At 32.2% G+C, this 27927-nt stretch overlaps 1 protein-coding gene across 1 annotated transcript in view; it reads right to left on the reverse strand.

Moving 5' to 3' along the window:
- Nucleotides 1-27927, reverse strand: part of LOC126886298 (uncharacterized) — a 131387-nt gene that overhangs the window by 71549 nt on the left and 31911 nt on the right. Inside the window, 3 exon segments of the mRNA XM_050653170.1 lie at nt 4689-6954; nt 8186-8995; nt 12494-12937. Coding sequence (XP_050509127.1) covers nt 4689-6954; nt 8186-8995; nt 12494-12927 — 3510 coding nt within the window. The 5' untranslated portion in view covers nt 12928-12937.

Below are 27927 nucleotides of genomic sequence, written 5' to 3' on the forward strand. Positions count from 1 at the left end.
TTGTCACAAAAATTCACATAATCATTTAAATTAAAATTCCTTTTAGATTTACGTTTTAAGATGGCTAATTAACATTTATATTTAAAATTGCACAACGTTACTTTAAAGGATAAAAATTTGTATGGCGATAAAAAATGGATATTTTTGTGATTTTTATTTTAAGTCAATTTTCAAGATTTCAATCAATAATATCTTTGTTGAAAATTCATAAAAAACTTTAAAAATGTGCTTGTAGGTACTTGAAAATGTACTCTTTGGAAAGCGGTATCTATTTTTCTTATGCATAGAATACTTTTTAAATAAGGCTCACTCATTATAAACAACTACAAAAAAATGTCATGTTTTAATAAAATCGATGCCATTCTTTTCTGAAAGCCTTTTTTTAAATGAAAATATGGAAACCTATTAAAAAGGGCTTGAATAAAATATTACATATATATACAACACGCCCATTGCAAAGGTAAAAATATATGGGGTACGTAAACACAGGTGAAAAAGTTGCTTAAAAGAGAAAACGGCGCGCTTCCTAAACACAGTAGACTGTAGACGAACATAACCTAAAAAATTGGAGCAATGTTCACACTGCAATGTTTTGTTATCGTTTTCGGCTGTCAAAGTTTTTGAATTTATAACTTATTATCAATAAAAGTGATCTGTTTGTTATAAAATAATTGGGTAAATATTTTCAATGAGTGCGAACAGTGAAACAAATAATAATAATTCTTATTTTATTTGTGAAAAACATTTAGAATGTGATAACGAAAAAATTGTAATTGTCAAACGTGGAATTGAAACATTAAGGGCCGGTACTTTATGTCTCCGTTAACAACCGGTTAGTTAACCGGGGTTTAATCGGGACAGAAATATATGCATAAAATAGACATACACGCAATTATACTTATTATTATATTCATAAATAATTATAATAATAATTACAATTGCTTTTATTACAACGCAAGAGGCCCTATGAGGTACTTTTCTGTCCCGATTAAACCCCGGTTAGCTAACCGAGGTTTAACCGGGACATAAAGTACCGGCCCTAAGTGTAAGTTTAGAAAGAAAAGATGATAGACACAAAATTCTTTTGGACTGTGATGAAATTAGAATGGAGACAAAAATATGTATTAAAAAGAGGAGAAACGTTTTCATGCTGCATGCGGAAGTTGTCAAACTGGTAATTGTACAAATCATAAAAAGGAAGACATTATAGTTTCTGATGATGAAGATGATAATAGTTTAGATGGTAGCCCCAAAATTATGATTTTACAGTTGATTCTATTATAAATGAAGTTGATTCAGACACAAATTTTACATCAGACGAAGATGAAAGTGAACTTAGAATAATTTAGATTAATTAATTAAATGTAAACAGTGACGATCCAGTTCGATATACAATAAACGATTTTTCATTGCACCTTTTATCATTTTAGTACTTCATACTCATTTGATCCTTTATAACTTAGGAGGCAACATCAGCGCGCGAAAAACGCGTTTCAAGATTGCAACTTTAATTTTGAATATTCTGTCGAGATACTCGCAACATATTAGTAAAGAATTGTGGTACAGAGCCCAATTTAAGAAACATGTTAGTATGTAGAAATTACTCTAAAATTAAATTAAATATAAAAAACGAGTCTGTGCCGCTTTAAGAAGAACAAAAAAATACAGTTTCTTCAAATATGTAAACTTTTTTATCCCATGTCTAGATTTTGTGTCACAATGGAATTACTAAAAAACGATTATCTATAACAAGAAATCGAACTTGACTGACATGGCAACATTTAGCGCGCCTATGAGTATAATAATTATTGTTATCACATTACTGTGCCTTTGTTTATGATAGTATAGTGTATAGTGTCACTGACACTGTAGTACTGCCGACACACTGTTGCCGCACTGTTGAAAGTTCGGAGAACTATCGAAAAAAAATATTGATGACGCGCTGATGTAGCCTCTTAATAGAGTACATTTATTTTTACTTAAGTTAATTTATTTTTAATTAAGTTAATTTAATTTTTAAATGAACTTTAGAAAACCTAATAAATATTTAGTAAAAGAAATATTTTTTTGAGAAATTTTGATATATTTTCATGTTATATGTTTATATTGAAATAATTAACTTAAAAATACAAGTATGTACTTTAAACTTATAGTTTTTCAAATTATTAACTTAATTCAAAAAGAAAATACGTGCACGCGCATATAATTCGTTCAGGTAAGTACATACTTACAAGAAAAACCAAAGTTTCAGTTCTTTTTCCAAAAATTCAAAAAAAAATTTTTTTTTGAAAATTTTTGGAAAATCTTAGCCTCAAGCCCTTAATAGATCTGTAAAGAGTGTGTTCACCAATTTTCAGATTAATTGATACAAAACTAACCGAATAAGACCGTTTAAAAAATTTTTGGTTTTCAACCCTTATTAAAAATAGGCTATATCTCATAAAATAATCGAGATCTAAAAAAAAATTTAAGACCAATCTTTAAGGTTAAATCACTCTGATGACTATTTTATTTTTCACTGTTACATTTTTTTATTATTTCATTATTTTTAAAATACAGCACTTTTAATGAAAAACCAACCCTTATTTCCCTATTTTTGTAAAATGGAGACGGTTTAGAATTGTAAACTTTTTCTTATATAATAATGAACAATTTCAACTACCTATTCCCAAATTTTCATCCTTCCTTTAATTTTTTTGAGGTTTTTGTAAAGTTTTGTGTTCCTTGATCGGGCTATAAAAAAAAATTAAAAGTAATTCAGGGACATTTATTGAGAGCCACAAATAATCATTCAAAGAGCCACATGTGGCTCGCGAGCCACAGTTTGGCCACCCCTGTTTGTAGGCACGTTCACATATTACTCGCAAGAAGATTTTAAAACATGGTCATGATGCTGATATTTCTATATTTTTCATATTTTATTGCGTTGGGTACTTTTGGGTATTGGGATGAACACAAAAAATATTAGTCATTCTTGAGGAAGTTCCCCAGTATCGTAAATTTCATTGAATACTCAGTATCGTAGATTTCATTGAATACTTCTACTAGTATATCGATGTGGTTCTTGGTCAATAGTCTTTATGTAGATGGTCAATATTTATGTAGGTTTTTATCCGGTCCCATAAGGCTTTATCATTTTTTATATGTTTTGTCCTTATAACTCTACCGTTATATACAATGAAAATAATTTTATTATAATAAAAAAATATATCCACATAAATTAACGTTATTTCAACTTTATTTTAAAAATAAGTTTAAGACAATATAAAAAATATATTTTACTCTTGCTAACAAAGGTTATTTTTATAAAACTAAATATTACAATTAAATATTATTCTTTTTGTCACAATAATAAAGCATAATAACATCGAGAACTTTATGAAAAAGAAACTAACAATATATTCAAAAACGTTACTTATCACAGCTGCCTAATTATGATTGACTCTGTTCCGTAACCCTTTCGCGAACACCTCACTGAGGTATAATAAAAGCTTTTTCGTTGTGAGACCCGACTATACAAAATCCATGATTAGAAGTACTTATTTACATGAATTTGTGTTATCGTCCTAAAATAAACTTCCTGTTTAACCGATTCGCTGCCTATCGAAGAGGATGGAACTCGGCTAGGAGCCATTCTGTTGAACGACACCTGACTGAAGTAACCATATCAGGCGCTGGTACGTGATCGGGAGCGAATGACTTAAAAGAGTGCCAAGACACTCCAACCAATGCCGATTATTACATTAGTAGTAATCAGCATAGTCTTTTCCTTTCTTATCCACGTTGAAAGTGTATTCACATGTTAAAACAGTTTAATCATTTTAAATATTTTGTTTTTAGTCGTGAACCAGATTTTATTTTACTTTAGTACAGTATCCATACCTCATCCATATCTATCTCTCTAAAAAAACAATGTTTATTTAGAACATCATATTGTGATAAATACTTCTATTCATCTAGAATCTAGAGTATACGTGATTCTAAGAGTGTCGGCTCTGATTGTGTCTTTTTCGCGACTAATACCTAATCTGTGAAAATGTCAACTATTAAAAATAATACTATAATACATATAAAAAAAGTTAATTTGAAAAATATTTAATGACACAAACGTTTTAACCCTTTCGTTCAGCATGTTCTCAATTGAGGACAACCAATTCTATAATTTTTTTATGTAGCTCCATGTGTTTTTATCCTTGTAACACGTTGTCCCCGATTATGGACATCCCATTCCGTCCAATGAGTACTTGCGGTGCCATCTAAGAGCTTTTGAACCAAATATTTAATTTGTTAAAATATAGGTTTCTATAGTTACTTATGACTGGTGTATACAGCGCCAATTATTTCGAGTTGTTTATCTCTGTATAAGCGTTGATTGAAATATTATACGGGTATAAGTAAAGATACAAATTGTTTTGTAAGATAGCATACTTATTGAATAAAATACTTCAGTTTTTGTTTTTTGTCAGTATTTAAAAAAATATCTAATATTTTTACTCCATTGATGTCGTCAAATGATGACATCACAATGACCAAACTGTGCATTTTGAAAATGTAAAACTAATATCAAAAATTCCCAAAAAAATCATTATCGCTATGTTGCAAATTTCAAATTTTTTGCTTAAAGAAATTTAATTTGTGAACGAAAGGGTTAAATCCTAACCAGTGCTGGATAAAAATGCATCCACTTAGTGTTTAAGAAGAAACGCTTTAAAATTAATTCGAACAATTGGTGTTTCAACACTTTTAATAATGTTAATAATTTCATTGAATGTATTTTTAAGATTTACATTCTCATTGTCACACATATGAATTATATTATTTAGTACCAAAGTACAAGTAGTTGGAGTTACTTTATATTTCAAAATAGCCAAATAGAACGTATATTCTTCCACTGTATCGTAGTTATTAAAGGCGTTTGTAAATTGTTCCTCAAAACGTGCAAAGCAATGATATCCAAATTCTGTCATTAGTTGCTCTAAGTAATTTACAGTTTTCTTAGCTAGATCATCAACAGATAAATTTTCCAATCTAAACGAATTCAATTTTAGAGATATATGTTCATCAAAACTGTCGATCAAAGTGAAGTTTTTATACCAATTTTCGGCGAACAAAGCTAACAATTGTTGGTCAGGATTATTGTTAATGAAGGATTTAAAAAATGAAATTCTCATATTATCAGATAATTTCGACAAAATATCAAACACAATTTGGAAGTTTTTGTTTCTTTCGGCTACACGAGTTTGTAACACACGTATAACAAACTCATCGATAGAACTTAAACGTTCCTCTATAACAGGGAAGTAACGGTTGATAATGTCGCTTATGAATGGCGCAGTCAATATCAATAATATATCTGCAGACATGTGATTCAGGAAAGCATTCAAATATTCAGTTATTTTAACCTCTTTTGCTTTCAATCCTTCAAAGTACTTCCAACATTTCTCGATATACTGTGCTCTGTATTTGACAGGTATAGTAACGTCCTTTAAACTATCCAAAGTTTCTTTATCGTTAACATCGATGCTATTCATATTCTCGATAACTTTATCCAGTAGTTCTTCGGATGGATTCTTCAGAAAATACTTTAAAGTTGCTGAGAATAGATATTTTAAACTCGATATATTAGTCTCTTTTGTATTTGCCAATAAATGTAAGGTATGCGGTTTATCCAGTACTTCACAGCTAAGGTGTATGGCGTGTTTCCTCGCTGAGACTGCTTGCTTTGACAAAGCTTCTACGTAAGAGTAAAGTAGTCTCTCTGGAGATCTATAAAAAGCTTTTTGCAATGATGGTAGGGCTGATTGTAAATAGTCTCCTCTGCAAAACTTCATTATTGTGGGAAGCATTTTGTAAGGTTCATCAACGTGAGCAAGTCGTTTGGCTACTTCACACTGAACCCTATAAATTTCACGCATCTCATCATCCACTAGATCAAGTTTGTCCTTTTTGGGTAAATATCTTTCAGAAACAAAAGTTATAAAATCATTAGTAGAAAGTAGGATACATATTGGTATCAGTATTCTTCTTGGAACATCAACATCATTCTTGTCTAGTTGTGCTATCAGAGAATCGCTCAATATTTTATCAAATCCTAAATGTGAATAATGTTTTATTAGTCTATAAATTTTGATGTCATCAAGACACGTGGCATACTTGTCTGCTACTATTGTCATATAAGACGATAAAATCTTTGGTTCATTTTTTAGAAACCAACATACAATACATGAAACGGTGTATCTCTCGAACAATTCTTTAAAATAAAATTCTAACATTTTATTTGCGAAATCGTCTCGATCTTTGGTAAGAATTATTTTAGTAAAAACTGATTCCAATGGACCTAAATACTTATTTTCAGCAATAGTATGTCGCAGTATGTCAAATATATCTATATTGTATTTTACAGCATATTGAGGAAACTTTACATTGTATAAAATAACATTTGCTATTATTTGATTATTGTATTTAGCATCTTTACTGAAATTGTTTTCTATTAACTGAACAAATAGTGGAAAATCTGCGATTTTAATACAAAATTCGGGATTATTCTGACAAAAATTCAGAATTGTTAGGAAATAATCATGTTTAAAATGTATACTATAAGAGTTATTAACACTATTAATAACTTCTTCAATATGATCTACCATTTCTGTGTAAAGCCGCTTACTTATGGATAAATCTATATTACGAAAATCTCTGATACGACGTTCAATAGCCATGTCTTTCAGGTATTGAATAAGCAACGGTTTATAATCTTTACCGTTCTTAACTAAATACTCCAAATGTTTTTCCATGAAATCTCCATTGCTTCCAAGTGAGAATTGTTTTTGTATTCTTAATATTTCTAATTGTTCGTCAATATACTTCCAATGATTTTCATTAAAGTCTTCCAACTTGAATGCATTTCTCAATGAGCCCAGGACACTTGTACGAAAACTCGGCTCTTCATTTCTATGCCTAAAACAACAATTGAATTATATTATTTATAGAATAACAATGATTTTAAGCATAAACTTAAGGGCATAGGCGCAAATATTTTACGGCTATCCCTACTTTTTCTGTCTTTACGCGGCAAATTACGTGTAGTAAAATTCTCACTGGTATGGATATGTAAACATTACTTGACAAATGTCATCATTAACTTTAAAGATATGGCTTTTGAATGTTCTTGGATAACTGTTACTTGTATAATTGCATCATTAATTCAGTTAATTAATATGATAATTTTTTCACTAACTATGTATTCAGTGATTGTAATAATTTATATTATAACAAAATAGACTAGGAGCCGGTGTAGTGAAATCATTTTAGGCACTATAAGACCCTATACGTTAAATAGTAGAACCTAAAAGAAAACGTATGAACACTGTGCCGTCACTTTTTAGTGGCACATGCGTTGACAGTGGCGCATCAAACTTTCCACTTATGGACGGGATAAATAAATTAAATTTTAATAGTTTTTAAATAGACTTATTAATTTAATAGTTTTTAATAAACTTTTTATACCATTGTACAAACGAAGTTTTTACTTCTGTATGAAATTTATATATTATAGTCCAAGCTATGGGTGAAAAATAGGTCTATTTCTGGATATATTTCAGGAATTTTTGAAACCTATCAGCTTTTGTAAAGGACGATGCCAGGAATAACTTCTACTAAAATGTAACCAAAAAATTTGTGCGCTTTTTTATTTATGACGTTTTTCATTTGTTAAAGTTGTTATTATTAAAGATTTTTAATTTTGCAGCTTAGGATATTCATTTTAGAGAAAAAATTTTAAATAGAAAGTTGTAGTAAATTAAAAAATCCTACAATTTGAGCTATGGCAAGTTTAATTTCGTTAATTGGTTATTGCAAAACAACTTGCGAAAGGTCCAAAATGGCCGTTTTTTGCAATTGCATTATTTATTGTAAAAATAACTTTTTGAATTTTTTTTAAGGCTTTAAAATGAAGATCTTTCAATTTCAAACATAAAAAAAAATTAAAATTTAAAATTATACCTCCCCCACCCCTTAAACTAAATTTTAGTATATCCCCGTGCCTTATGAGAACAAAAGAAATCAGGCCATACATTACACGGGCAGAATAGAATACATAAATACTTCGTGGTAATATACCAATATTAAGTTTACATTTTAATATCATTACATCAAAAACCCAACATATTAAACAAATAATAAATCTTACCTGAAGCATATATACTTCAAAACTTCCACCAGTGCATCCAAATCTTCACTGTTCTTACATGTTTCAATCAGTAATAATACCAAAGATTGTCTCTCCCACAAATCAGAAGTGACATTAATTTTTTCTTTAAGGGCCGGTATAGCTTTCGCAGGTGGGTAGTATTTAAGAAAGTTATTGTAATTTCCCTGTTGTTCTTTATAGTGAACTTCAGCCCACAACTCAACAATTTCTTTGGGTGGATTTAGCGACGTCATTGAATTAAAATTCAGCAAGAGATCTTTTAACTCTCGACCATTGAATTTTTCGGTAAATGTTTGATTTAATAAATTCCATCTTCTGTTTTTAGGATAATAACTTATTAACTGGCAGCTCTTACAGTACGTACTTACACTATTGAGCTGGTTAGGAAACAAATCCTTAAATAAAGTATCAAAATGTTTACCTAATTTTCGAACAACTACTGCATTGTTTAAAAACTTTAGGTAATATTCGCTATCTTTTAAAACGTCATCATTAACCATATTAAAAATGTTTTTAGAAGTTCTTCTGCCAACTCGGTATAAACGAATCTTTCGTTCCCGATGAAGTTTCAACACAAGTTCTGGGTTTTTTATAGCTATATTCTTTAGTACCTTCTCATCATTGTAATACTGTTTCAAATTCACATAGAATATGAACAGCTCTTCACTTTTATTGTATATGTTAAGTACTTGGTTTGAATTTAACTGTAAATCAAGCTCAACAATTGCAGCTTGAATTTTAGTAGGACTGCATTTGTGTAAGACTGATACTGCCATGGGTATGCCATACCTGAAAAATATTATTTTAAGTCAAACATATTTTTTTTTTATTATTGGCTTTAGGATTAGACCATGCGGCCAGAAACAAAGTAAATAGTACATACATAAACATAATATATCTTATCTAAACTATCTAATTATTAATCTAATTTAAGGTTATCTAAGTCTGACCGACCTTTTTGTTAAGAATAGATATAATAAATATTTTATTTTCAAAGTGAATTTTTGCTAAATTAATCTTAATAAAAATTTTGGGATAAGGACAAGGGTCACACTTTTCTCATTCAAGGGTTTTTCTTTTTTCTTAATAATTATTGATTACCTATACAGGGTATCCCAGACTAATTTAGCCACGCTATATCTCTTAAACGAATAGAGATTTTCGAATGGGACAAAAAGTGGTCTATTCTACTTGTAATACACTTTAATATGGCGTAGAAAAAAATCATCCCCTAAATATTCATCCCTTAAGGCTGTATGACACTATGCATTTTCTTGTATCATTTCTAATATCGTTTCTGATATCGTTTCTTGTATACATTTTCTTGTATCATTTCTTGTACGTACATTTGTGCCCTGTATGACACTATGCAAGTTCTTGTATCGAAAATTGTATGAAATTCGGCACGTGATTGGTCGAAATTTTGTTTGTCACCCTGTGTCACGTTATGGTAGTACTGCATCTACAGACACAGCTGATTTTAAATATTTTATAAAATTATTAAACTTTTATATAATTAACATTTTAATGTTAACCAAAATTTTACGTTGCGACTGAGGTTGATTATTTGTGTTTTTATTTTGTTTTGATATTTGTGCTAAAATATTTGCATTAGAATTATCTTCAGTTTGATCCAAATTAGGAACTATTGTATTTTCGTCTATTAAAAAATTATGCACCATGAAACCTAAATTTATAGTTTGAACTTTACTAGGAGCTAAATATATGGTTATTAGTAGAACAGTAGTCCATACCAAACGGTATATTAAGTATCAATAAAAGATTTATAAATAATACCTACAAAAACACAAATAAATTCATCAATACATTATCCCATTTTCATTTCAGCCGCCATTATATTATGAGTAAGTAATTTTGACATTTTAGATGTTTTACCAGCAGGTGTTACGTTTTTGCTCTTTGCGCAGAAATTGGCGCAGTTCTTGTACAATAATCTGTGCCTGACACAAATTTTTGTATCGTTTCTGATATCGTTTCTTGTATCTGTGTATGACACTATGCATTTTTTTGACATATCAGAAACGATATTAGAAATGATACAAGAAAATGTATAGTGTCATACAGCCTTTTGTTACAACCCCTAACTTTAATTTTTTTAATAGCACCCTGTATATTTTTTTATAGTTTTGGATGTGGTCTTCTATCGTCTATTCAACACATTTTTTGAAAATAAAATCTGTTCGTAAATAACCAAGAAAATATCAGTTAGTTTTGTTAATTATGTGTCCCAGACTAATTTATCCAGGCTATATTTCTTAAACGAATAGAGATTTTCGAATGGGACAAAAACTGATCTATTACATTTGTAATACACTTTAATATGGCGTAGAAAAAAATTATCCCCTAAATATTCATTCCTTAGTTACAACCCCTAACTTTATTTTTTTTAAATAGCACCCTGTAAGTTAGGGATGAATATTTATTGGATGAATTTTTTCTACGCCATATGAAAGTGTATTACAAATGGAATAGATCAGTTTTTGTCTCATGCGAAAATCTCTATTCGTTTAAGAAATATAGCCTGGATAAATTAGTCTGGGACACACAATTAACAAAAATAAACTGATAGTTTCTTCGTTGTTTACGAACCGATTTTATTTTCAAAAAATGTGTTGAATAGACGATAAAAGACCACACTCAAAATTATTAAAAAATATACAGGGTGCTATTAAAAAAATTAAAGTTAGGGGTTGTAACTAAGGGATGAATATTTAGGGGATGATTTTTTTCTACGCCATATTAAAGTGTATTACAAGTAGAATATATCAGTTTTTGTCCCATTCGAAAATCTCTATTCGTTTAAGAGATATAGCGTGGCTAAATTAGTCTGGGACACACTGTATACCCACCCCACACGGTAAGGCAGGCATGTAGGCAATCAAAAGGAAAGACATTTAAGGTTACAAGCCTAATCTAGTCATTCTATAACTTAATTTTACAGTCATATAGGAAAAACAAAATAAAATCAAAAATACGTTTATCACTCAGTGCCAAAAGATACATAACATTATAGGGACCGTAAACGTTTAAACTTCTTAAATTTCTTGTAAGAATGTCCGACTGATGTGTGTACTTCTTACAATTAAAAAATATACAGGGTGTTAGTAAATAAATATGAAAAATTTTAAGGGCTAATTCTACATGAAAAATTAATACCAGTTTACTCTATAAACATATGTCCGCAAATGCTTAGTTTCGGAGATACGGGGTGTTGAAATTTTTATTTCAAACTGCCAATTTATTTATTGCTCTAAGACCAGTTGAGTAACACCCTGTAACTCAGTAAGTAGCCACATTTTATTTAAGTGATTTTAGACCAATCTTAATATTTTTAGGTCTAGAATCTACAACTTAGAGATTCGACATTCTTAATGAAACTTAACCCTAAAAGGGCCCGTAGTAATATAACTCCAAGAAAAAAAAAAAGAAGAGGAAAGAAAGACAAAAAAATTTGTTAATTAGTGAAAAATTCCCAGGAATCCAATTATCGAAACGGTATTTGAAAATGTTTAATCCCCGCGACGTTATTAAAAAAACAAATTATATACAAATTTGAATAATTTTCAAATGCAATTTTAGGGGGAAGTTTAATTGAAATTTGAATTTATCAATACATTTATTGAACATATACAAAAGAATAAAAATAATAAGATTTAATACAGGTGAATACTTCTTTGGCAACAACCGCGTTTTTGCAATTGAAAATAGAGTAACATTTAATAAACAAATTCAATATCTCAAAAATATTAAATATTTTTGGACCAATTTTTTTTTTTATTAATACTGATAACATAACGCAACTTCTCCTGTAAAATAAGATATTTTATAGCGCTTATTTAACACGCTAAAAATAATTTTTTGCAAATTTGTTTTTAAAGTTTTATGTGTAATTATTTAAATAAATAGGGGGTCAAATTTAATTTTGTAAGTATTATGTGAAAAATTAACCCTTTAACTTTGCAGAAAACAATCCTATACACCTTCATTAGTAATTGAATGACCTCAGCAGTTAAAAAAGTAAGTTTTTTGCAAAAATGACCCCTTTTTAATTATTTAAACAATGATCCCCTTGTATGATTTGGATACTTTCTTGAAAATATCTTTTGTACCCACCTAAACTTTGATATAAAATTTGTTTCAACCTGTACGAATTTACATTTTGATTTACATGTAGTGTAATTTTATTTTACTAGACTATTAGAGATCTGAACGCAAATGATTGAATGGCTATGGCTATGATAATGACAACGCTTGAGTTGTACTTACTTTTTTAAAAGGGCTTCAAAGAGTGAGTCTATCTTTTTCTCAGTCCAGTGATTTGAAATCCTATTTAAAAATTTCTTTTTAACAGCATATGATACATGTGGTAAGAATTCTGTTACAAATGCCTCAGGCTCCACATTATCAAATATATTCTGGAAACACCATGCTTGCTTCAAAATTTTACTTATGTGAACCTCATTTCCTCCTTTTAGAACCTCCAGGAGTTCGTTGGATCTTTTAAAATAAATTAACGTTTCAATGTAAAACAAGTTTTCTTGGTAAGATTTAGGTTTTAGGCTTCTTAAGGCACTGTCTAATTGTTGTTCATTTTCAAAAACTGTTGTTTTTAACAATTTAAAAAGATTTTTGGTCCTTTCTCCCTTTAGATCTCCATCAAGGTTATGAAATTTTGTTGCGAAGTCGGCCTGGTCACCCATTACGGACTATCTATAAAATAAAAGTATTCGTAAATAAAAACGAGATCAATAATCACAAATGATGATTTGATTCCACTCGATAAGCTTTATGATTAAAATTTCCTTTTCAAAAACAGTATCAACATATGTGTGCTCTTGTTACATTAAAGCCCGATCAAAGAACAATCTCTCCCCAAAAAAAATAAAGGGAGGATGAAATTTTAGGAATAGGTAGTCTATTAGAAATTGTCTATTATTGTAAAAGAAAAAGTTTACAATTCTACATTCCCTCCTTATTTTTAATGTTTTTTTAAAAAATAAAAACCTTTTTTTAAACACTTTTAAGTTGTAATGAATTTTCTCCAAAAAGTGCTCTGTTTTTTGGTTATTTCACATTGAAATATTCGATTTGGAATTTGACTAAGAAGAACCTACTTTTGATTAGCTACAACTCTCCTTCTACTGGGTCTGCAGACCTCACGCGTACACCTATTTTTTCAATTTTTTATAAGCTATATTTTTACTACGAATATTTTTTCGCTAGAATACGTACTTTTTGAGTTATCTGCGAAAAACCGTCCAAAAACATGTTTTTGTTTTGTTAAAAATGAACATATTCACTCGCAAATAACTCGAAAAGTACATACTGACTTAGTGAAAAAACTCTAATAGAACAAAAGTTGCTTAGAATTAGTAATTTTATCCAATTCCGGGCCTAGTTTAAACGTATATTTTTTCACTTCCGAGATAATATTTTTCACCCCGTATTTCCCAATTTTTGTAAAATGTAGAATTCAATGTAGAATTGTAAACTTTTTCTTATACACTGGCGGGCAAAAAATTTAGGTCACTAGATGAATTATACACGTTTGATGCCTCGAATTTCCTAAACCTTTTGTCCGACTGAGTGATTTTTTTAGTATCTTATAGCTTTATTATTTAATAATCTCAATGTGTTAATATTGTTGCTAGACAGGAAAATGTCATTTTATACCGGGTGTAACAATCATACTGTGATTTTTTTCTCAAAGTTCGCGTCAGCCTGTGGCATTTATAAAATACTGAAATTGACACCCAACTATAGCCTCATGGTTACTTATCATTCTGTTTTTTTGTTCATTCGCTTATGTTGGATAATACAAAAGTTAGGTACTTTAACAACTAGTCATTTTCTTCATCAATACAGGGTGTTTCTAAATAAGTGCGACAAACTTTATGGGGTAATTCTGCTTAAAAAAAATAATTACTGTTTGCTTTATAAAGATATGTCCACAAATACTTCGTTTCCGAGATACGGGATGTTGAATTTTTTCTTACAAACTGACAGTTTATTTGTTGCTCTAAATCCAGTTGAGATATGCAAATGAAATTTGGTAGGTTTTAAGAGGTAGTTATTGCGCATTTTTTGGCAAACGAATAAGAATTTTATATTCACCATTGGCGTGCATACGGGTATAAATATTTTAGATACATCCCGTATGCACGCCAATATAAAATTCTTAATTGTATGTCAAAAAATGCTCAATAAATATCTTTTAAACCCTACCAAATTTCAGTTGCATATCTCAACCGGTTTTAGAGTAACAAATAAACCGTCGGTTTGTAAGAAAAAATTCAACATCCCGTATCTCTGAAATGAAGCATTTGTGGACATATGTTTATGACGCAAACGGTCATTATTTTTTCATGCAGAATCACCCCGTAAAATTTGTCGCACTTATTTAGAAACGTCCAATATTGATGAAGAACGTGGCTAGTTGTTAAAGTACCTAACTTTTTTGTTATTCAACATAAGCAAATGAATCAAAAAATAAAATGTTAAGAAAGCCTAAGGCTACAATTGAGTTTTAATTTCAATATCTTATCTATGCTATAATATTCCACAGAGTGTTCCGAACTTTAAGGAAAAAACACAGTATGATTGTTACACCCGGTATAAAATGACATTTACCTGTCTAGCAACAATATTAACACATTAAGATTCTTAAATAATAAAGCTATAACATACTAAAAAAATCACTCAAATCGGAGAACAGGTTTAGGAAATTCGAGGCATCAGACGTGTATAATTCATCTAGTGACCTTAAATTTTTTGCCCGCCAGTATTGGGACCGTGCAAGTTCGGCAAAGCGACCCCTATTTCTACGCTCTGCAACTTTATTCGCACTTTTAATTATATTGTCCAATTATATTAGTCCTGGTTACTGGATAATTGTCAAGGCCATAGCCCAAAAAAATAATAAGAAGAAAAAATAAGATGCAGGTTATGTTATGCAAACGTAAACAATTGTATGTAGTAAATAGAATTAGTTATTAAAATGCAGTACTGCAAGCAAAATACAATTAATTAAATTTACCTTTATATAATAATTGCATATCATATCGATATTGTGGAGCAATATATAATTTTTCTGCTTCAATGACAGAAGGTATGAAATATACGTCAATTTGACAATTTCAATTGACAATATGAATTATTTAAGATAGTTGCAATATTTCTCCGCGACTCGCGCACGGTCGTTTCTCGTTTCCCTTTCAAGTACTTGCACACCGCGAATATAATAATAGACAATTTCAACTACCTATTCCCAAACTTTCATCCTTCCTTTATTTTTTTTGGGGTGAGATTGTTCTTTGATCGGGCTTTAATGTAACAAGAGCACACAAATGTTGAAAGGTTTTCGTAAAATTTTGTGTTCCCTGATCGATCATAAATTGTAACGATATGCCTTTTACCTGGCGTTCAGCAGCTCAACAGCAGAGGACCGAGCGCACATCAATTCCAACACACTCCCACTAGACTCCCTCCACTTCCGAGATTCAAGGAGGGCAGCCGAGAGCGTATTTAAGAAGAAAGCCGAGGATCGTAAAGGCAGTTCCACTTAGTGTACTGAACTAAAAAGGAACTCAGCTCAGCGGCAGTTATGCGACGGATTGAGTCGGATATCTGCCGGGGCAAAGGTACTCTGGGTTGAAGAGATGCTTTGCCTGAACTATAAACGCCGCAAAGTGGTTCCAAATGCTGAAAACTTGGTCATGAGGCGAAAAAAAGTCCCTTCTAGGATTTTCATGTTTACAATTGTTTTCTCATACTATCGTAGAGTCGTAATACACAGGTATAAGGATCAGACTGGATATATTCTGGTTCATAGCTGAGGAACAAGTGAGCCATGTCCGAGGTTATTTTGGCCGGCAGAGAAAGTGAAAAAGGTCGCGTATATTGAAAACGCTGTAAAACATTTTGTAGTTTTATCAATTTTATCGCTGTAAAGCAGATTATTCTTTTTTAGGTATGTAGTAATGTAAGATATAAGTTAACTTAAAATTTAGTAGCAATAAATGCCTTGTTTATGTGTGTGATCATGGCATCAGACAAAATCTATTTGCCACAAAACATGTAAATTCTTAATTATTTTAAATGTTTCACGTTGTCTATTTCTTTAAAATATACCACTATTTTTGCATTTCTGATAAAATTAATGATGGAATCAAGTATCGACTTATCTGAGGAAGACAGGAGAACTGCAATATTTAGCGGCAATGGAAACTCATGCTGAATTAGTTCTTGATGCAGAAACATGTATGATGAGAACATTCTAGAAATATATGATTTAGATCACCAACTGATACATTGTCACAACTAGACATAATAAATGCCTTAAATTGGTTAATGGAAAAATAGTGAAAATATACTTGAAATAATCAAAATTTTGTAAAGATACATTCAAAAAGTACAAAATTCTGCGAATAATGTTTATTAATCTTAAAATATATAGTAAGAAGATACAGAATCACTTTGGTTTAGCTGTTTATAACTGCCTATGCATTGCTGGCAGTTGTTTGAATACAGAATTGAGAAATGACGCATATTACATGATTCTTGAGATTGTTGAGTATGTATGGGCGGTTGTACATAAGTACATAATAGGTTCTGAATATTTTTCTTCATAAAGAAAATGTATTGGTAATCCGCAATTTCAAAAGTCCCATATAATATAAAATTGTAAACAAATATTTTTTTTTTATTTAAATTAAAGTGTCTCGGCAACTAATGGCCATTGACACTGGTACAAAAGTTTACAATATTATTTACTTACAATAATTACAGTTTGTTTTTGCACAAGTTACAACTTAATATTACAATTACACTAAATAGTAAAGGTGACAATCTTTTAGGAAACACATTATGGCACTGTACATGTTTGTAGAACCGAGTAGGTCACTTAAATTGTTTTGAAAGTTGTAGTGGACTCTTTGAACTCTATACTGGCCACATTCCAGTAATATGTGCTGGACTGTTAATGGCTCATCACAATGTTCACAACGAGGACGATTTTCAGAGGACATCAGATATCCATGTGTAAGACGAGTGTGACCTATTCTGAGCCTTCTGATAATAGTACTGTCTTTTCTGCTCATTTGGGGCATGGTGATGGAGGTAACAGTTCGTTGGATTGTGCGTAGTTTTGTATTTTGCATGCTCCAGTGTGTTTGCCAGGTGCTTAATACATTGTTCTTGATTTTAGCCTTTAGATCTTGGTGAAGTTGCATGTTTTCTAGATTTTCAAGAGAGCAGGCCTGTTTTGCTGCTTGATCAGCGCTCTCATTTCCATTGATACCAACATGGGATGGTATCCAGATGATGGTTACTGAAATACCATGTTTTGACTGTTGTTGGCAGATGTTGTGGATGCTCTGTACAATGGGATGTAAGGAGTATATATTTTTGATAGAACCAATCGCAGCGAGAGAATCGGAACATATCGCTAATGATTTCTCGTTAGTGGTTGGCAACTCTAATGCCTTAAGTATTCCGTACAGTTCAGCTGTGTATATACTGCATCTGGGAGAAAGTCGATATGATGCTACTGTTGTATTTGAGGTGGTAACGGCACAACCGACGGCATGTTCTTCTTTGGAGGCATCTGTGTAAAGAATCTTGTCATAGTACTGTGTATGTATAAGTTCTTGAAATTTCTGTACCAAGAGAGTTCTGGGCGTTTCTTCTTTTTTGTATCGATTTAAGCTGGTAACGACAGTAGGTAGCTTTTTGGTCCACGGAGGAATACTGGACGTAGTGACAGGAGTTGTGAGTGTTAGATCTGTATCTTTTAGCATAGTTTTTAAAATTTGTGAGAAAGAATGTGATCGAGGTTGAGTATTATCTGGAACAGGGTGGGGGGTATTAATTAGTTGAATGACTGGATTTTTCGGATTAGCAGATACTCTAGAGAAGTAAGATAGTAGTAAGCGTTGACGTCTTATAAAAAGTGGAGGTTCTGAAGATTCGATATAGAGACTTTCAGAAGGACTTGATTTAAATGCTCCAAGGCTAATGCGTAAGGAAGTGTTGTGAATTGTATTCAGGCTTTTAAGCTGAGTGTCGGACGCTGATATGTAGAGAATGCTTCCGTAATCCAACCTAGAGCGGATCAAGGTTCTGTAAATTCTTAAGAGGACTTCCTCTTCTGCACCCCATTGATGGTGAGCCAAAGTTTTTAAGATATTGATTCTATTGAGGCAGTTTGTTCTTGTTTTCTGTATCTGATCTCTCCATGTAAGTCTTTTATCGAATATTACTCCTAATAATTTGTGTTTATCAACCACTTGAAGAGGAGATCCATTTAGGTGAAGTATAGGAGGGTGAGTGTGATGTCTTCTAGTGAAGTGTATGACTTTGGATTTTCTAGATGAAAATTTGACTCCAATTTTGGCAGACCAGTTTAAAAAGTTGTTAAGAGTATTTTGCAGTAAAGAGCATATGCTTCTTATAACTTTACCTTGGCAGTAAAGAACGAGGTCATCAGCGTATATAGAGTATTTTACGGGAGGGAGAACGAGAGAGCCTATATCGTTAATGCTAAGAAGGAAAAGTGTGGGGCTCAGAACTGAGCCTTGAGGAACTCCATTTTGTGAGATATAAGTTGAAGATGTTTTCCCGTTTGCAACCAGTTTGAATAATCTCTCTTGTAAGAAATTGTTTATAAAGGAGAGAATGTTACCCGTTAAATTGAGTTTCTCAAGCTTTTTGATGATAGCAGCTCTGTTTATTGTATCGAAGGCACATTCTATATCTAAGGCAACTGCGATGACGTCCTTCTTGTTTGCCATAGCTTCGGTTATTTCTGATTGTAGTAGTACCAGGTTATCCATCGTACTTCGATTGGGTCTGAATCCTGATTGCGCTACATCTATCAGATTGTGTTCTTCAAGAAACCAAAGCAAACGTTTATTTACCATCTTTTCTAGTAGTTTGCACATTGTGCATGTTAGTGAAATTGGTCTGTAGGGGTTAGGAGCGTTAGAGGATGAGTCATTTTTTCTTATCGGTATGGTAAGCGACTGCCGCCAGAGACTCGGAAAATTTTGGCTGAACCATATCTTATTGAAGAGCGCGAGCAGCTTCGAGAGGGTGGCTGTATGTAGATGTTTGAGAAAAATAGATGGGATCTCATCAGGACCTGCAGAAGAGTTTTTCATTGATGATATTGCCAAATTTAGCTCTTCTTCTGTGAAGGCAAGGTTTATTGGATTGGCTTGGATAGGGATAGGTGGCGAGTGGTTTGTGGGGTACGGAATGGAGAGTTCAGACTTAGTTTTGTTGTGAAAGTATTTGGCTAGAGTTTCTGTTATTTGGTTATCATTTGTAATGATGTTATCTCCGTCTGTTATTGCGGGTATTTTTCGATATGTGTTTAGTCCTCTCATTTGTTTGATTTTGGTCCACATTTGGGCGGGAGGGGTATCTGAAGTTATGCTGTTTACAAATTTTTTCCATGATTCTTTTTTGCTTTCCTTCAGAACTCGTTTGGATCTTGCACGCATTTTCTTAAAATAAATAAGATCTTCAGTGCTACGGGTTTTGCGATATCTATTAAGAGCCTTCTTGTATTCTTTTGTTGCTAGTTTGCAGGAGTCATTCCACCACGGGACAGTCTTTCTTGAGGAATTAATAGTGTATTTGCCTATGCACTGGTCAGCTGCAGTTAGGATACAATTTTTAAATTGCTCTACGGCATCGTCGATGTTCTTGGTTTGAAAGGTCCTCAACAGTATCGCTGAATAAACTCCAATTTGCACCGGTAATTTTCCATTTGGTTTTGACTTCTGCAGTTTCTGTGATATGACTTGAGATAAGGATGGGGTAGTGATTGCTATCGTATAAGCTATCTAGTGTTTTCCACTGAAGCAAAGGAGCAGTTCCAGGATCGCAAAAACTTAGGTCTATGGAGGAAGATGTTCCAGACTGGATGTGGAAATATGTAGAGCTCCCTGTATTCAAGAGGTTGATGTTGGAGTTACTTATGATATCTTCTATAAGTTTTCCTCTCCCAAAAGTGCGCTGGGAGCCCCATGTTGTGCTGTGGGCGTTGAAGTCTCCAACTAAGATGAAGGGGTTTGGGAGTTGTTTTATGAGATCTTTTAGTTCTGTACTGAATAGGTTATAGTTTGGAGGGATATATATATAGAACAAATTGTTATTTTGTTGGGACACCATGCGGTTATTGCAATCGCCTCTAAGCTTGTGTGTAGGTCAAACTCTTGATGAAAGATATCGTTAGAAACAAAAATAGATGAGCCTCCACTTGCTCGTAGGTGTGTTGGTCTTAAAAAGTTGTAACTGGTGTAGTGTTTTAGATAAGGGTTGTGAGCTTTGGTGAAATTGGTTTCTTGGAGACAAATAAAATTGGGCGAACAGTCCGATATAAGTTTTTGTAAGTATTCTAGTCTGGGATAAAACCCATCACAATTCCATTGAATTAGTCTTAACATAATGTTAGTATTAATAAGAGCTGATTTGAGAGGATTGGGATGATTCTGAACTATCAGAATTGTAGTTGTCTTCGGTATGATCGGAGGAAAGCTTTGGGTTGGACAAATTTTCGGGGTCTTCTGGATCAGTGTTCAAGGCCTTTCTCAGTTTTTTGGTTAGACGGGTTAACCTACTTTTCGTAGACCTCTCCTGACAAGCTGGGTGCAATGCTTGAATGTTAGCAATTAGCCCTGGAACATTTTCTGTAAACTTAAGAGCTTCAGCGTAGGGGTTACTACATCCAAAAGTGTTTTCAATAAAGGCTATCAAGTTTTCTGGGGGAATAACAAGTGATTCTGAGGTTTTCTTAAAGGCTTCTTTGATATAGAGTCTTTTGTTAAATCACAAAGGTAACGATCTGAGGCTGAACTTGTTCTGGGTTTCTTTTTTGGTTTCTTAATATCATTACTAGGGGGAGGCATGATGTTATCCTCGGACAGATTTGTGACGGATGTGTTATCGGGAATATCGGTCTGCTCACTAGTACTTTCGACTTCAGAGTGGCCACGTTTGTATGCGGGCGTTTTTGAGGGTGTAGCATTGTTTAGTTCTGAAGTGGGGATATGTGGTGGTATTTCGGGTTCTATAGGAGATTGTAGTGGTGTGGGATCTGTTGCGTGGGTTGGTATGTACGACTGAGTCTGGGGTGTTATATGATTGGGTGGAGGATTGGGGCAGTTTGAGGCAATGTGCCCTGACATCTTGCATATGAAGCATTCCATTTTGTCTGAGGACAAAAATATTCTGTTTTCAATTCCTTCGAATGTGATGACTAATGAAGTTTGCAGATTGAAATTGTCATCAGAGGTATAAACATAGACTTGCCTTCTAAAGCTCATGATGTGCGAGTATTCATCACCGGGGATGCCTGCTCTTAGAAATGAGACGGGGGAGGCCAGTTGGAGCCCAAGATCTTTTATGGCATTTTCTGCAAGGTCGTGTGGGATACATGGAGATAAATTGGATATTATTATCCTTTTTGTGGGAGAGACTAGTCTGCGGACATTCATGATAGAGTTTCCTACTGTTAACATAGGATGAGACTTTAAAAGTTGTCGACGAGTTCTGAGTTTGATAAATAGATACATATTCTGTTATTAGATATCCTAGATGCAAATAAGATTTGTTTGGGACCAATAGCGTCACCTACTGCCTTGACATAATCGAACAATTTTAGACTTTCATCGGCATGTAATACTATGGCTTGTTCTCGCTTCGGGAAGGTTGATCTCGGAATTTTTTTCGTTGCGTTTGCATATGAGGAAGTTGGTGTAGAAGTTTGTTGAATATTTTGTGACATCTTGAAGTTTGAACTGTAAGGAGACTAATTTGGTTGTCGCTACCCTTGTAGTCAAAAGTAGACGAACAGTTTAATTATTTGTTGGTATTAGTTAGGTTTTATATATTTTCTCTTCCGAAAATACATATTTGGTAGGCCTACGCCACTGGAAGCAGGCCAAGTTTTTGAATAATTCACCAATTTGCTAATTAACTGTTCGATTCAAAAAACAACATGCAATTAGGCTTATCAATATGTACGATAAAGTCTGGTCTTACTTGTAATTTGTTAATTTCACAAAAACACTATAAATACTAGAAAAACACTAAGCGATGTTACCTCGTTGAAGTACACACTCTGAATCTGTAAACAAATATGTATGCGTTTAAAATCAAATTCTCGAATTTCTTTCGGTCATATTGGATCCGCCATTTTGTTTAAAAAAAAGTAATGTTATATTTGTAATCAGCGACCTTAAACTACAAAATTTTACAAAAAAATTTGCGTTTTGATTGATATTTTCAATTTCTTTCCGCCATGTTGTTTTTCAGAAAAAATAATGTCAGATTCATAATTAGCTATGCCAAAAACCCTTAAGAGGAAACAGTGGCGATCAACAGGTAGCGAAAACGCGTTCCAAGATTGCGGCTGTAATTTTGAATATTTTTTCGAGATATTTGGCACACGTATTCGTAATATAATAAAGAATGGCGGTACAGAGCCCAATTTGAAAAATATATTAATATGTGGAAATTACTCTGTAATTAAATACAAAATTAAAAAACGAGCCTGCACCGCCATTAAGAAGAACAAAAAAATACACTTTCTTCAAATAAACTTTTTTATCCGTTGCCTAGATTTTGTGTCATTTTGGAACTACTAATGAAATAAAAAATTTTAGTAGTTCCAAAATGACAGAAAATCTAGGCATCGGATAAAAAAGTTTATTTGAAGAAAGTGTATTTTTTTGTTCTTCTTAATGGCGATACAGGCTCGTTTTTTAATATTGTATTTAATTACAGAGTAATTTCCACATATTAATATATTTTTAAAATTGGGCTCTGTACCGCCATTCTTTATTATATTACGAATACGTGTGCCAAATATCTCGAAAAAATATTCAAAATTACAGCCGCAATCTTGGAACGCGTTTTTGCTACCTGTTGATCGCTACTGTTTCCTCTTAAGTACGAAAGTAATTTCGAAGTGTATAAACAATATACGGTTTTAAAGGTTGATGACCACGTTTTCGGCATTTGGAACCACAGTGCGCTAAGCGGAAGCTGCCATCTCCCATCCAGAGTTGTTGGATGGGTAGCTGTGTGTCGATGTTTTGATCGTGAGAGTAAGTGTAATTACACTGGATTGAAGTATAAGGGGGCTACGAGTCTGTGTGTAATTGTTTATATTGATTGATGCCGCATAGCGTGATCGCTTTCTGTATTTTAATAATATTGTTATTACGTTCTTGATGATAGTAAATACAATTTAGTTTTCTTTTACAGACGTCGGCCAAGGAAGCTTTCTTCGGAGCGGAGCGAAGACCGAATATTATTTTATTATTGTTATTTTACTCTGTATACAGGGTGTTTGGTAAAGAATGGGCCATAGCTTAACCTTAGATTCCTGAGCTTAAAATAGGTCGATTTAAGCTAACTTACCTTAGTAAAAAAGTTGATAATAACCGAAATACAGAGTGTCAAAGTTAAAATTTTATTTTATTTATTTTTGAATATTTCCTGACAGGCATGGGACAACAACACGAAATTTGGTAAGTGGTGCTGGTATTGTACAATCTACTAAATTATGTTAAACAAACGTTTCTGGCTACTACCAGAGGCGTACGACGGGGGAACATGAATGGTTGACCCTTCCCAAATTCTACGCCACTGGCGGAATTGCTATTTTCCAATAATTTCTATGTAAATAATATACTCTTCATTCGTAACAATAAAGCCATTAGTTTTCGAGATATTTGAAGCTAAAAACGAAGGAGCATAATACATTAATCAAAATAAGTGTGCCTTTTCATTTTTAACTTTAAATATCTCGAAAACTCATGACTTTATCGTTACGAATGAAGAGTATATTACTTGCATAGAAAGTATTAGAGAATCTAAAAATTATGCTAAAATAGCAGTTTCATCAGTGGCGTAGAATGTGGGAAGGGTAAACCATTCCTTCCCCTGTCGTACGCCTCTGGTATTAACCACAAACGATTATTTAACATAATTTAGTAGGATGTACAGTACCTACACTTTCTGCCAAGTACCATAAGTACCTATATGTCATACAGTTTTATAGTATCGGGCACACATAGTTCTTAAAGTTTTAAATAAAGAATAAATTATTAAAAAAAAAGAATACTTTAAAATAATTTGACATATCCGTGTGATACTTGGCAGAAAGTGTAGGCACTGTACACCCTACTAAATTATGTTGAATAATCGTTTCTGGCTACTACCAGAGGCGTACGACAGGGGAAAGTGAATGGCTGACCCTTCCCAAATTCTACGCCACTGATGCAACTGCTATTTTAGCATAATTTTTAGATTCTCCAATACTTTCTATGCAAATAATATACTCTTCATTCGTAACGATAAAGTCATGAGTTTTCGAGATATTTGAAGTTAAAAATGAAAAGGCACACTTATTTTGATTAATGTATTATGCTCCTTCGTTTTTAGCTTCAAATATCTCGAAAACTAATGGCTTTATCGTTACGAATGAAGAGGATGTTTTTTACATAGAAAGTATTGGAGAATCAAAAAATTGCACTAAAATATCAATTCCGCCATTGGCGTAGAATTTGGGAAGGGTCAACCAATCACGTTCCCCCGTCGTACGCCTCTAGTAGTAGCCAGAAACGTTTGTTTAACATAATTTAGTAGATTGTACAATAGCAGCAACACTTACCAAATTTCGTGTTGTTGTCCCATGCCTGTCAGGAAATATTCAAAAATAAATAAAATAAAAGTTTAACTTTGACACCCTGTATTTCCGTTATTTATTATTATTATTTATTTATTTTCGGACCGAAGTCCATTAGTACATGATACAATTAAATTAAAATGTCACACAAATTAGAAAAATAAGATCTAGTAGGTACAAAATTGGTAAATACATAACAAACAATAATAAAGAATAAAATTACTTGCTCTCATTTAACAATTGAGAGCTAGAACATTTTGAAATTGACAAATACAACTTATCCTAGAACAAAGACAATAACAGTAACAGTAGTTGACAAATCAGTCTTGAAATTAGAACATTAAGGGCCGGTTGTTCGAACGCTAATCAACAATGATCATTATTAAATATTTAATTACTGTCACCAAAACTGTCAATGTCAACTTTGTTTGGGTTGCTGAAAACATAATTAATTACAATTATGAGATTTATTATTAATTATGTTAATAATTATTGTTATATTAATTGATTATAGTCTCAGAATTGTAATTAATTATGTTTTAACAATTGACATTGACAGTAATTAATTATTTGATAATGATCATTGTTGATTAGCGTTCAAACAACCGGCCCTAAGTTAAGTATAAATGTAATTGTGTGGAAAACGCAGTAAAGTCGTTCACAAAGAAATCAATTTGCGGAGATAATGTGTTTGCTAATTTAATAGTTTTAGAGAGATAGGAACTTGAACCATAATTTGTGCGGTTAATGACCTCGTGGAAGGTGGTCACAGAACGGGTGGTTCTTGAAGGTACATGTAGACCAATTTTATTTAAAAGTGGGATACAGAATTTATGACTATGAATTAAGTTATATAAGAAGCAAAGATCTTTATGTTGACGACGACTCTGTAATGAGTCAAGTCGAATAATTTGCAGTAAAGACTCATAACTTTGACCAGTGAGATGCATCTTATAAGCATAATAACGTAAGAATTTACGCTGAACTTGTTCGATTTTATTAATATGACAGTTATATTGAGGTGACCAAACACATGATGCATAATCTAAATGTGGTCTAACCAAAGAACAATAAAGAAATTTTAAAGAACGACCAGTCGTAAAGTCATAGCTGCATCTTTTAACAAAGCCAAGCATCTTTAATGACTTAGAAACCATGCTATTAATGTGTAGGTTGAAATTCAAGTTAGTATCAAGAATAACACCCAGATCTATAACTGAGTCAACTAATTGTAACCTAGTGTCCCGTATAAAGTAAGAATTATTCTCAAAGTGTCTTAGTCGAGTAAAAGTTATAGCATGGCATTTGTTTGCATTTAAGTCCATACCATTAAGTGAGCACAATTCCACAAGACCATTAAGATCTGATTGCAAATTGTAGTGATCCAAATCAGAGGTAATTATGTGAAATAATTTAAGGTCATCAGCAAATAGAAGAAATTGAGCAAAATTGAAGCTTTTATTTATGTCATTTATAAATAAATTAAAAAGGATAGGTCCTAAGTGGGAGCCTTGAGGTACACCCGATGTAACTATAATTTCATTAGAGAAATAATTCTTAATACGAACTATCTGCCGTCTATCTAATAGATAATTTCGAATCCAACTAAGCAGAGGATCAGAGAAACCCAACTGTTCGATCTTATGTAACAATAACGTATGGTTGACTATCGAATGCCTTGGAAAAATCTGTATAAATCGCATCTACCTGTTGTTTACTTTCCAATGCTTCATTTAAGGAGGTATAATTTAACAAGTTCATTTCAGTTGATCTCCCCATAACAAAACCATACTGTTGTTCAATGATTACATTTTGTATAGTAGGCTTAATTTTGTCACATATTAAACTCTCGAATAGTTTAGGTATAGTATTAAGGATACTAATAGGTCTGTAGCTCTGTACCCTGCTTCTATCTCCATTCTTGAATATCGGTGATATAAAACTAACTTTCCAAACGGGAGGGAATTCACTCGTTTGTAATGATTTTTGAAAAATAAAGAATAAGGGACGAGCAAGATTAAAACTACAGTATTTCAGTAACTTGAGTGGGATTCCATCAGGCCCTGGACCCTTATTATCAACTTTTGTAATAAGGTAAGTTAGCTTAAATCGACCTATTTTAAGCTCAGGAATCTAAGGTTAAGCTATGGCCCATTCTTTACCAAACACCCTGTATAAATATCCTTAATACATTTATTTTATTTTAACCTGTTGTCTATTGTCCTGAAAGAACTACCCGTTACAAAAAATGTACTTGCATTCCTTAAATAATATTAAGAGGCTACAGTAGCGATCAACAGGTAGCAACAAACGCGTTCCAAGATTGCGGCTCTAATTTTGAATATTTTGTTGAGATATTTGGCACACATATTCGTAATATAATAAAGAATGGCGGTACAGAGCCCAATTTGAGAAATATGTTAGTACGTGGAAATTACTCTATAACTAAATAAAATATTGAAAAAAGGAGCCTGTACCGCCATTAAGAAGAAAAAAAAATAAACTTTCTTCAAATAAACTTTTTTATCCCATGCCTAGATTTTGAGTAATCTTGGAACTACTAAAATTTTTTATTTCTAACAAAAAATCGAACATATTATAACTAAATAACTACATAATTAGGCAACATAGAGAAATTATCACTGTCATTTTGAAAAACCTACGTCAGATTTTCTCTAATCTGTTCTGTCACCTTTATCGATATCTGTTCAGTGCAGTAGTGTGTTAATTTAAGAATTCGTTATTGTTGTTTCATAGGAAAGTAGTGTTTATTGATAGTTAATTTATTATATATTTGTTGTTGTATAAGTTGTTGGCCTCTGTGAAAGAATAGATTGTTGTTAATTGTGAGTTTTAGTTATATGTAGGTAGGTAAGTATATTTTACGTAAAAATATTTCGAATTCTAATGCGAGTATATAAAGTCTTAGGAGGATTTTTTATTCTAAAAATATTATCAATAGTTTAACAAAATGGAAAAAGTAAATCAAACGAAAAAT

The sequence above is a fragment of the Diabrotica virgifera genome, chromosome 6 (genome assembly GCF_917563875.1).
Source record: "Diabrotica virgifera virgifera chromosome 6, PGI_DIABVI_V3a".
Classification (NCBI taxonomy): Eukaryota; Metazoa; Arthropoda; class Insecta; order Coleoptera; family Chrysomelidae; genus Diabrotica; species Diabrotica virgifera.